Source organism: Tachypleus tridentatus, chromosome 6, assembly GCF_004210375.1.
Source record: "Tachypleus tridentatus isolate NWPU-2018 chromosome 6, ASM421037v1, whole genome shotgun sequence".
NCBI lineage: Eukaryota > Metazoa > Arthropoda > Merostomata > Xiphosura > Limulidae > Tachypleus > Tachypleus tridentatus.
In genome coordinates this window covers 91,524,446-91,536,497 of record NC_134830.1, presented here as the reverse complement: position 1 = coordinate 91,536,497, position 12,052 = coordinate 91,524,446, and the positions used below count along the sequence as shown (strand labels likewise).

General features: G+C 35.2%; 1 protein-coding gene across 2 annotated transcripts in view; it reads right to left on the bottom strand.

Annotated features, from left to right (window-relative positions):
• The window catches only part of LOC143253034 (protein lin-9 homolog), a 72,209-nt gene extending 61,971 nt beyond the window's left edge, over positions 1-10,238 (bottom strand). For both annotated transcript variants that reach the window (XR_013029307.1, XM_076506123.1), the window contains exons 1-2: positions 10,174-10,238; positions 8,863-8,898 (exon numbers count right to left, since the gene is read on the bottom strand). Coding sequence is in view for 1 of the 2 variants with exons in the window: in XM_076506123.1 (XP_076362238.1) it covers positions 8,863-8,898; positions 10,174-10,192 (55 nt within the window). In the remaining variant the exon portion in view is untranslated. The remainder of the gene's footprint in view (positions 1-8,862; positions 8,899-10,173) is intronic.
• Positions 10,239-12,052: the final 1,814 nt, after the last annotated feature.

Sequence of the window (12,052 nt, the reverse complement as noted above, 5' to 3'; positions counted from 1 at the left end):
AGGAGCAAAGGCAGATCATCTGTTCTGAAAAAGCATGGCCCACAAAGGAAGGAAAACACAACTTTAGTTGGGATGCTTTGGTAAGGAACAAAGTTTCGAAGGATACAGTAAAGACAGTTAAAAATGGTGGAGGTACAAAGGAGGTTCATGAGACTGTGTATAAGCTTTAACTGGGGAATTGTGGAAGACCCCAGTGCAGAGCCAAGGTCCGTAATGATGAACGGGGTCCAGCATCTTTATGACTGAGGTCCTGGCAGAGCCACAGACCAGTGATCCATAGTCTAGTTTTGATCAAATAAGAGCATGATATATCTTTAGCACAGAACATTGATCTGCTCCCCAAGTGCTGGAAGAGAGGACACAGAGGATGTTCAGTGCTCTTACACATTTGACCCACAGCTGCTTGATGTGTGGTATAAAGGTAAGCTTATGGTCAAAGATAAGCCTCGAGAATTTTGTCTCAGGGCCCACAGGTGCAATAACTTCACCGATACAAAGTTCATGATCAGAGTGAATACCCCATTGGCAGCAAAAGTGCATGCAAATGGCTTTCAAGTGACAAAAGTTAAAACTGTTTGCTGTGATCCACTTCAGTAAATGATTGAGGGTAGTCTGTAGCTGCCGTTCAATATACCTCATGTTTGACGACTGTCATGAGATGTGAAAGCCATCAACATGGAGCCCATTTGCAACAGTAAGAGGTAGTTGTTCAGTGATGGCATTAATCTTTATACTGAAAAGTGTGACACTCAAAACACAGCCCTGATGGGCTCCAAGTTCCTGTAGAAAAGAACGGGAAAGTGTTGAACCCACACAAACTTTGAATCATCTGTCTTTTAAAAAAGTTTCAAGAAAAATGGGCAAATGGTCATGGAACCCACATAAATGGAGGTCTCACAAAATTCCATACCTCCATGTTGCATCATAAGCCTTCTCAATGTCAAAGAACGGTGATACAAGATGTTGTCCTTTGAGAAAGGCTTCTCTGATTGATGTTTCAAGTCAATTCAGGTGGTCCATGGTGGAGCACTGTCATCAGAACCAAGTCAGGATGAAGAGGTTGATTGATTCAAGGAACCAAACCATCCTCTCTAAGGTCTTACAAAGACAACTTGCAAAGCAATTGGATGGTAGTTTGAGGGAATCTTGGAATCCTTCCCAGGCTTAGAGAAAGGTAGGATGATAGTGTGGCACCAGGCATTAGAAAAAACATTCTCCTGCCAGATCCAGTTAAAAACAATCAAAAGAATAGCAAGAGAAGCAGGAGACAGATGGTGCAGCAATTCCATAGTGTATATCATCAGGTTCAAGAAATGTACTGCCAGACTGGTGAAGGGCCAGTTTGACTTCCACCAGTATAAAGAGACGATTATAGTCATAAAGACAAGTAGCTCAAAAGGAAAGAGGTGATCACTCTGCCCGAGTTTTGATGGCTAAGAAGGTGGAGGATGAATCAGAAGTGCTAGATACCTGGCAAAAGCTTTCACCTAAAGTAGCTGTAATGCTCCAGGTATCAGCTACTTCCTGGCCATCAGAGAGTAAGATTGAGAGGGGGGCAGAATTATACTGCCCACTGACCTTTCAAAGCTTTTCCCATATGACTTTGGAACTGGTGGTAGAAGATATGCTGGTTGTGAACTTAATCCAAGAGTCCTTCTGGCTTTGACCTCTTCCCACTGAGCATGTGCAGGGGCCTGCTGAAAAGCAATGAAGTACAGCAAGAGTCTGGGATACCTACAAAAAGTATCCCAGGCTCGATTTTGAGCCTTCCATGCCATGTCATCCACCACTGACAGTTATACAGGATAACGTGGAAAATGTTGTGATGTTTTAGGTATACACTGAGCAGCTGCCTGTATAATACAGTCAGGTACTTCTGCCCAACAGTCATCTATTAATGGCTTACAGATGATAGCAAGATCAAGTTCTGCAAGGACAGTGAAAGAGGTCCAGTTTGCTAGATTCAGCTTCCACTGGGGCTCGCGGGTTGGGTGTCATCAATAATGGCCAGTCTTACTAAAAATACAAGAAAATGGTCATTGCTCCATGGGTTATTGTCAACCCTCCATGAAAAGTGGGAGAATAGTGAAGAGGAGAAAATTGAGAGATCAACAGCAGTAAAGGACTGACCAGGTACATGTAAATAAGTATAAGAGCCAGTATTGAAAAGAGAAAGGTTGTTATCAGAGAGCATACACTCTACAGAGCAATTCCTCACATCAATATCAGCACTTCTGCAGAGTGAATGATGTCAATTAAAGTCCCTGAGCATTAAAAAGGGAGATGGCAACTGTTCAATGAAAGCATCAAGATCTGACTGATCATAGGTCTCTCTAGGTCAGGGGTTCCCAACCTTTTGGCACTCGCAACTTGAAAATGTAATTGATGAAATAAAATTAATGTTATCCCAAGCTACTTCTAACAAGGTCGTGACCCACCGGTTGGGAACCCCTGCTCTAGGTGATAGGTAGAGAGAAAAAGAGTGATGGTACAACCCAAGGAAACACAGATGGTTACAATCTTCAAAGTTGTGTTGAATGGCAAACACAGGGTGAGCACATGCTGATCAACCAACAGTGCCACACCTCCATGCATTGGTCCATCATACAGCCTGTCACTTCTGTACAGAGAAAACTGTCAAAAGGTGACTATATTGGTAGGTTTCAGAAATGTTTCCTGTGAAGAAAGATATACAGGATGGTAGGAAGCAATCAATGCTTTGATGTCATCCATATTAGAATGTAAACCTTGACAGTTCCATTGTATCAAGGTGGCCATTTTGATTTATGTGTAGGTGAATTGGGTGGAGAGCCCTTATGTTTACAACCACATCTTTTTTATTTGTTGTCTTTATTTGAGGGAGGTCTGTTAACCTCCATGGAACCTGTATTAGGTCTTTGTTGTTGGAAGAGGATTCCAGTGACTGGGGATATGAACGAATGATAGTTTTGCATCTTGAGGTGAGAGAAAAAGATGTACCTGAGGAAATGTCCATACCCAGAACCAAAGGAAGTGTATCTTGGGGTTTGCTGGAATGTATGTTAGGGATAGAAATGGGTGTTGACATTGATTCATCAACTTTTTTAACCATGGAGGTCAAAAGACTATTCACTTGGTTTGAGAATGATTCTTTTGGAGGCACAGAGATATCCATCTGCACTCCCACTGTAGTAGTGGAATGAAGTGAAGCAGCATACATCTAAGATGAAGTGATGGACAGCAATTTTCATGCCTCAGGGTAAGTAATGTTTTGAATCATTGTCAAACACAGCACCTCTTTTTCTTCCAACCATTTAGGGCAAAAATGAAAGTAGGACGGGGTGAGAGCCATTGCAAATGATGCAATGAGGGTCCATTTCACATTCACAGGTGTTGTGGTCCTTGCCACCACAATGAGCACACATCAAGGAACCACAACATGATGTGTTCAAGTGACTGAACAGCAGGCACTAGAAACATCTGAGTGGGTTTAGAATGTATGGCTGTACCTTGCAATTAAGATAACCTGCCTTGATGGTGGCATGTGGACATGGTGATGTAAATGTCAAAATGAGGACATTTGTTGGCATCATAATTCCATCTTTGCGAGTGGAGGTACACTTCACTGCAGCAACTCCTTAGGTGGGGAGAACCAGTGAAAATCTCTGACTTGAGGATGTTCTTCAAATCCCTCTCAACAATAACTCCTCATGATGAATTTAAAGTAGCATGAAGTGTAACCTTAATAGGTATATTCCCAATTGCCTTTGAATGCAAGAGGAGTTCACTGTGTTGAGATGTGGATGTTTCCACCAATGTCACCAGAGCAAAGCTTCTTTACTGAGTTTGGAGAGCCAGCAAGTCCCGCTAGTCCCTTCTAAATGAAAAAGGGAGACATCTACCCTAAAGATTTGTCTGAAAAAGAGTGTAGTATAAGAAAATGAGGTACAGGTGTTAAAGATTGCTGCTCAGAATCTTCAAGACATGGTCATTTATCTATGGACTGTTTTTTTCACTATTTTATTTAAGATTTTATTTGGAGGATCAATAATAAAAAAAAATATTTTGGTGTCCACTGACCCCACCCACCATGGAGCTCTAATGAGGGGATGCACTACAATGCCAAACAAGGACACTGCAGCAATGCCAGGGTTTTGTGAGCACTATACCCAAACACCAGCATCAGATAAAGTGTCCAAAACACCTGTTTAAAACATCCAACACTAGTATTTGATTGACCCTAGCCCAAATAGACCAATTGATTGACCTTGGGGAATCAACTCAAGGCTGCCTATCTACAGGAATTCAAGGCAAAAGAGGTGTGTTAGGGTTAAATCCGCAAACCACCAGAATCCTCTCCTCCCCTTCTCAGGTCACCATGCACGACAAGCATGTTGGTGAACGTTTAGATCCAAGAGGAGGTAAATTGAAAGAACAGGACCTTCCCTTGGAGATCCCCTCACCACATACAGAAATCCACACAGAGAGGAAATGAAGGTAGGAGGAGAGGAAACAGTCTAAGAAAAGAATGCCAACCCGTAGTTGTGAATATGACAACTGAAGGCCGATACAATGCAATGAATATGAGTGGCCAATGTTTAGTCAAAGGGAAAGGCAAGGGATGAGAAAACATGAAAAGGAAGAATAAATAATAAAAAACAAAGAAAGAACCACTGCTAACTGTAGACCAAGTGAAAAATACCAGAGATAAGGTTAGAGGTAAGTGAAAAGAAAATGAGAAGAGGAGTAAGGAAAAAGACCAAGGTGGATAAGTAGAAAATTTCTATCAGCAGAAAGTCAGATCAATAGCAGAAGTAAGTACTCAAAGAATCATACAGGAGTGACAGTCATTTATAAGATGAATAATGAACAAGATTATGAGTCAAGTGAAAAAAAAGAATGGAACATGGAATCCTGAATGGGAAGGTGAGAATAAGAAAATTTTAAATGAGGAACAGAAGTAAAGAGCAAAGTCAAGAAAAAAAGAAGAAACCTGGTAAGATATCACAGACAGAAATGTTATGACAGCAATCTAAGTATTAATAAAGAAATACCACAAAAGACATTTGGGCAAAGAAAAGGAGTCAAACATAAAAGAAGTACAAAACGAGAATGAAAAGGTAGAGGAAAGAGAAAATAGCCTGACCCAACAAGTCTAAACAGCAGGGGAACAAATTATAGAGGGACAAAGCAGAAGAAATGGAATAGGCAAGATAACTAGGGAATTAATTCTACAGAAGTATTAAGAAGTACCTCAGATAAGAGGGGTGATACAGAAAGATACAGAGAAAAAAGTGATAACAAGAACCTAGGAAATGAAACAGAAGGTAAAGCTGGCTATACAGATACCAATGATAGAGAACTGGGAAAAGGAAATGAAGAAAGTCTACAAATTAAGACAAAAGGAGTCACAAATGTAAGGGGGAACAAGGCATTTGGTTTTGAGAAAGAAAACAGCATAAAACCTAATAACAAGCAAGGAGAACAGAGAAGATAAACCCAAGAATCATGGATCAGAAAGGGAGAAAAGAATAAAATATAAGAAACAGGCAAAAGATAAGGAAAGGTACATACATGAGAATGAAATCCAGCAACATAATGAAATATTAAGAACATTTTAGGAATGGCAAAGTACTACCTGAAGGACATCAGAAGAAGATCTCAGAGTAATGCATTATTCACAACTGAGTAAAAAGAAATACAGTTGACAAGGCAGGAGTATGGAGCCATTAATCATATGGTAACCCACAACATGTTGAACAATGGCTGCAATGATCCTGAGAGTGAATGAGCTCCAAAAGCCACAGCAGAAAAGAGGCCAAAATGTGAACAACGCCTTGCATTCAGGACGAAGTATACATCACCATCACTTGAGAATTCAAGATAAAAAACTGAAGCTTTCCAAATGAAAGACAAAATTCTTTTAACAGTGCAAATCTTGATAAATTGAACACACTAGAAATTTAAACATGTCTGTGTAATACAATACTAAAGAGAAAAATGAATGTATTTAGTGAAAATGCATAGCACCCTTCTACTGTTGAAAAGCTTTGCTACATGATAAGTAGCACAAATGAATGGTGTTATGCACAAGTGACCTAACACAAAACATTTTTTTTTCAATATCTTCTGAACTGACAAGTATTAGAGTTTCATATGAGCAATTACATAAAACCAATCCCTTTAGATTGTTGCTATAAACAGAAAAGATCCAAACCACACTTTTGCTGTCATGGATATCAGTTATGCAAAAATGACATATAAGGATTAGATCACTTTCGCAAAACAACTTTGATAAATGTTAAGGTGCTGATGTGTTATGTAAGGGTATCCAAAGTGCTTTTAGCACCTTTTCATATTCGTCATTAGAGGTAGCAGGTTTTGCATTTGAAAAATTAAACTCTGGAATATCCTTAACCCCAACCCTACAACCATTAATTTGGGTTTACAAACTATGACTGACTGGTGACTTAAAGCAAGTCCCATAAGAGTACATTTTCAGAGTACGGTCATGAAAAATAGTTCAATAAAATTATAGAATATCATGCAGTTTAATCTTCTGTCCACTGAACAGCACTTCCCAATTCAAAAGTTTGACATTAATTGCACACTTAATCATCATTTGCTGCAGTTGACTTTAAAGTCCAATTTTGTTGGACCCGGGAAGATCAGGTATACGTTCTACCTCTTCTTCCCTCTAACAATAGATTTGTGCATTTTTATATTTATTGCTGGATAAAGCATTTTAAGAGAAAAATAAGACACAGAGGATACAAAAAAAAACTTGCTGAAGACATGTGAATGTGAATCCAGTGCAATTTTCACGAGGATCTCTTTGCTCAAAAACATGACCCCGCAGCTCAAGTTTTAACAAGTCTTGCCTTTACTATGGCCTAAAGGAAAAAAGTATCAGTAAGCATGGTGATATGAAATACTTAATGTGTCTCTTCATGGATGACTGTAAGTTATTTTAACTCTCCATTTTTCAAGATGAGAATATCTTTGAGGATGTGTACAGTTTTGATGGAAAGCTAAATTTTCTCATCGAGGATGGCTAACTTTGGTATTATCTGAAATGCTATAATAACAAGCACTAATGATTAAAATGATGGTACATGCTTCAGCAGTTATCTTTTTTAATATATCTATAACAACTTTTTAAAAATTCAAGTTATACATTATTATGCTTCTTTAACATTTTAAAAAGTAATAGTTTTGGAAAATCTGCATTAGAAAAGAATGACCTAAGCCACTAATTGTCATTTTATAAAATCATAATGAATAGTTTATTATGTACTATATGATCATTTCAACATGATATGAAATGACCTACAATAACTGAAATAGAACTAGTCGCATATCTTCATATGGAGGACTAAAATATATTTAACAATTTCAAGTAACATTCTACCACTCTCTTTGGAAGACATTACAATAATGAGCTATGCAGTCCTTGAATGTTTTTATAAAGACATCAGGAAAGAGGAAATTTAAACCTTTCGTGCATTTTGACACAATCTAGTGTCTTAAGTGACTACTGTGAAAGATACTGCACTGTTCAAAGGGTATGACAGTTTTTTAACCATTGGGTTTTAATGAAATTAACTCTTTTGTTTCAAACTTAACTTTTTCTGATGTGTTAGTAAAAAGGTTGTCAATTTTATTTACTAAAACTTTTTAAACTTGTCCTTTTTGTTTGAAATAATGACAATACAATAATCTATAATATAGGTGAGAGGATTGTTTTAATCATTAAGAAATTTTATTAGCTACTAAAATAACATGCAAAAGTCACTTCTTTTTAGTAATATAATGCAGGATAGATAAAATTATGTAATTGTGCAAAGGATCAAATATTAAGCTGTAAGCAAGTTATGTACATTCACTTTCAAATGCCAAATGAAATGATGCATTAGCAATAAATTATTTTATGGAAATTATTGTAAGATGCAAAAACAATCCAACAAGTGATCACAAATACTAAATTGCTACTTTTATTAATTAATATAAAATGACAAGATTAACAGAGCAATGATATCTAATTGGTTGCAACACAAAGTTGTGATTTATTTTGAAAAGAAATATTATCTAGAAAATAATCAAACCAAAAACTTGCAATAATGAAACAATGATGTGACTGTATATATCAATTTATGTGACAGAAATAATAAATAAAATAGTAACATCTGTCATGCTGAAATACAAGATCTCAATGCTAGAAGGCTTATGGAATGTTATAATATCTACTGAATGGCACATTGAACAAAAATCCATAAACACTCCACAGTCTGTGTATTCAAGATTCAGAAATAAGAAAAATAATTATGATGTGCAACAGCCACTTCCTTCATTAAAGAACACAATTTTAAATATAAGTACTCTCCCCACAACTTCTATTTATGTACATGAGGGTTTGATTATATTTTATAATTTTTAAATGTAGTAATACTGAACTAGAATCCTTTACAAAACTTTTTCAACAAATAGTACCACTTTTAATGTATAAAAGTTACAGTTTATATCAATTGAATGTGTAAAAATTTTGAGTTCTGTACAATGAGTTGCATACGACTAAAGAGGACAATCTAAACACCATGCATTACTTCAAAAAATAAATAAATTAAAATATTCACCATTTCAAAATAAGATATGAATACTGTGATTACTAATTACTAGCATAAACAGCCACTTGTAGGTTGGTATTTCTGCTAGTGTTTGAAATTATTTACAAAATTAACCCTTCTTAGCTTGTTTTTAATTTTCATAATTATAAAAAAAACAGAAAAAATACAGAATTATGCAGAATGCTGTGCCACAGCCATAAAATTTAACTCTGCACTACTTACATTAATTAAATGGATACCAAAATTCTTCAGTACATACCATCTTTCATGCTCAATAAAGCTGCTGCTGATTCACCTGAAGACAAAAAAAACAAAAAACATTCACATCAACTCACTTTTACCCACTTTGTCAACTACATGTGATACAAGTCCAGTAAATATGAAAGGTTATTTAGGATATCAAGGTAAACACTAAGCCAAAAAATAAAACAGAAATTTTCTTCTTTTTTCATTAATGTGCAATACCCCAAGATTATTCATTTTGAAGTTTTGATGACTACAATTTCAGTGTTATTTCAAATTTGAGGTTATGCCAACTTGACTTACAACTGTTAATAATTGGCATTACACATATTTCAAATGGATTGTGATTACTTTGTTTTTTTGTTTTGAATTAAGCCCAAAGGTACAGAATGGGCTATCTGTGCTCTGCCCACCATGGGTATCACAACCCAGTTTTAGGCAGTGGGTCTGCAAAAATACCACTATGCAGGAGAATCATGATTGCACTCATATATTTGACCCTCACTACAGCCTAAGTACTTTAATTCACAACCTAAGTTAAATCCCTTTATTGTAATGTGTAAAGTTATTTGATTTACTAAACTGAGCAGAAATTACTTTCATTAGTGTGATGTGAAGCAACTAATTACAATTATGTTTTCTGATTTTTACTATTTTTGAATAATCAATATACTGCCATGAAACTTGTTCACCTTATTTTTGTTATGATAAAGTTGCTACTGTAATTGTATCTGCTAAGAAGAAGGAAAACAGCTTAGTGAAAGCACCTGCTGCTAATTGTTTTTTTTACCTGAAGTTAAGAGGGTTTGAGGAATATTGTATTAATTGACCAAGAAAGCCATAATTTAATCAGTTAGCAATTAACATTATTAACCAGCTGTAGCTGTGATATTATTTTAACTTCAACTATAACTTATAAGTCATAGTTATTACTGTAATAATAATACTAGTTCAATAACTTTACATTATTAATGATTTAATTACTATTACTGATTACTATCACTAGTAATTCAGGTAGGTCAGTACAAGGGAGCTTCATTGACAACATTATCTAGGACAGTATTTTACTCCTGTTAGTACTAATAGACTAGTAGCAGCATTATCAGTATCACACACACCCTATCATATGTTATTATTGACTTGAGTATTATTAGTAACAATAGTCACTATACATTACACGCGTAACATAAAAACGATATTCATTATTGCTTTACATCACAAAATTAGCTTAGGTAGAAAAATAGAAAACTACAAAGTACTTAATTATACTAAAAACTGCTTTAAAATAATATAAAATGAATAAATCATCATTTCTCGAATTCCTTACATTCAAGCGAGTCCGCCATAACGTCCTATGTAGTTTAACAACCCCAATCCTGGGAGCCGTCTGCCCTTGGATATTAGAAAAAAAAAAGAAAATTTAATATTAAAAGAAAACCACTTTTTGAAAGAGAATGGTTAATTACAATTCATTCAACTGACGCGTAAAAAATCACAAAAATTCCTTAATTAATAATAAAGGTACATGAAATGAAATTGCACATATTCAAGCAAATATGGCGTTGTTTTGATATACCAGTTATATATATTAGAATATTAAGATAATTGGTTATCGAATAGACTTTGAATGACAATGTTCTGCTTATATTTTCAGATATAATCTGTTCACGTTTGAATTATATATTTACTAGTCATAATTTTTCTATTTTTTAAATTTTTCAATGGTAAAATAGTAGCCCAAGAGTTGGCGGTGGGTGGTGATGACTAGCTGCCTTCCCTCTAGTCTTAAATTGCAAAATTAGGGACGGATAGCGCAGATAGCCCTCGAGTAGCTTTGCGCCAAATTCCAAAACAAACAAATAAATTAAACGGTTTCATCTTGACAGGATCCCGTATCTTCATCATGATCTTGTGTCGTCTAGAGTCTGCATTTCTTAATCTATCTATGACTCACTCAGTAGATTTTGTTCTTCTTTCTTCTTCTTCCAAGTCAATTAATCATTTATTTTAACGTCCTTGTACGTTTTATCTTCAACCAGTGCTCTTCGGGTGTAACAGATTAACTATCGTGCATTTATTTAATATCTACGTTTATTTCAGTTTAATGCATGTAACGTATATTCTTAAATATGTATTGCTTAACTCCCGCTTCTTTTATAAATGTGTAGAAAATTCTTGAGAGTAAGACACAACAATGTATGTTTTACGAAACCACTAGCAAATCTTCGAATATTGTTCCCATGTGAACTTTCGAGAATTTCGCCTGAGATTATAAATGGACGAGCCAAGAGTCAGTTTTAGAATTTTGTTTGATTACTACAGTTAAACCTTGGAAGATATAATTGTGATAAACGTTTATTAATCGGAACAATACAGATATTTTAACCAGAATTTTTTATAGATTTCGAACAGTACAAACCTTTCAACTTCAGAGAATTAACTTCGGATTTTAGTATTTCTACGAGGACATTAGACGTTGCCGTCGAAAAAAATCTTACCTGTGTTTCAAGCCGTCAAAAGAAGCGTACCTCTTGGTCAACAATAATTAACTCGTTCTCCGTGAACGTCGGTAAAATATTCAGTTCCCGACCAGATAGAAGACTCGGTATGCTTTGTAAGTTGACAAAACTCTTCTATATAAGCCATTATATTTAACAACTATTTTTAATAACAGTTATTATAAGTTGAATTGTCGTTTGTATGTTAAAGTATATATATATTAAAAAAAATTTACATATGAATTTCGTTAGAAAATATCATAAATTAAATATATATATATATATCGACATTTAAATAACTTCTAAATTTAAATTTCCGATTATTTGGAATGGTAATACATAACATGCGTAACATGATAAATCAGATTCATCCAAGATAAATTATAATACGTAACATAATAAACTGGGGGCTCGTGTCCAAGATGTGAATCATAGACAAAATTCAAATTCAAATCGTAATTTCATTTATATTTATCAGTGATAACAAGATTTGATAATGTCTGATTATCAAGGTTTTCTTGAATCACCCTCCCTCGAACAACCCACCAAAATATAATAAAAGTAAATTACTCGAACTTTCTAAAATCTTAGAATAAAAAGTTAAGAAATCAATCAGGAAAACGAACTAAAAAAGTATATTATTGAAATACTAGTCGATGATCATTCGTTATCTGAGAAAGCGTTTGTGAAATACTCTAGTGTCTCCAC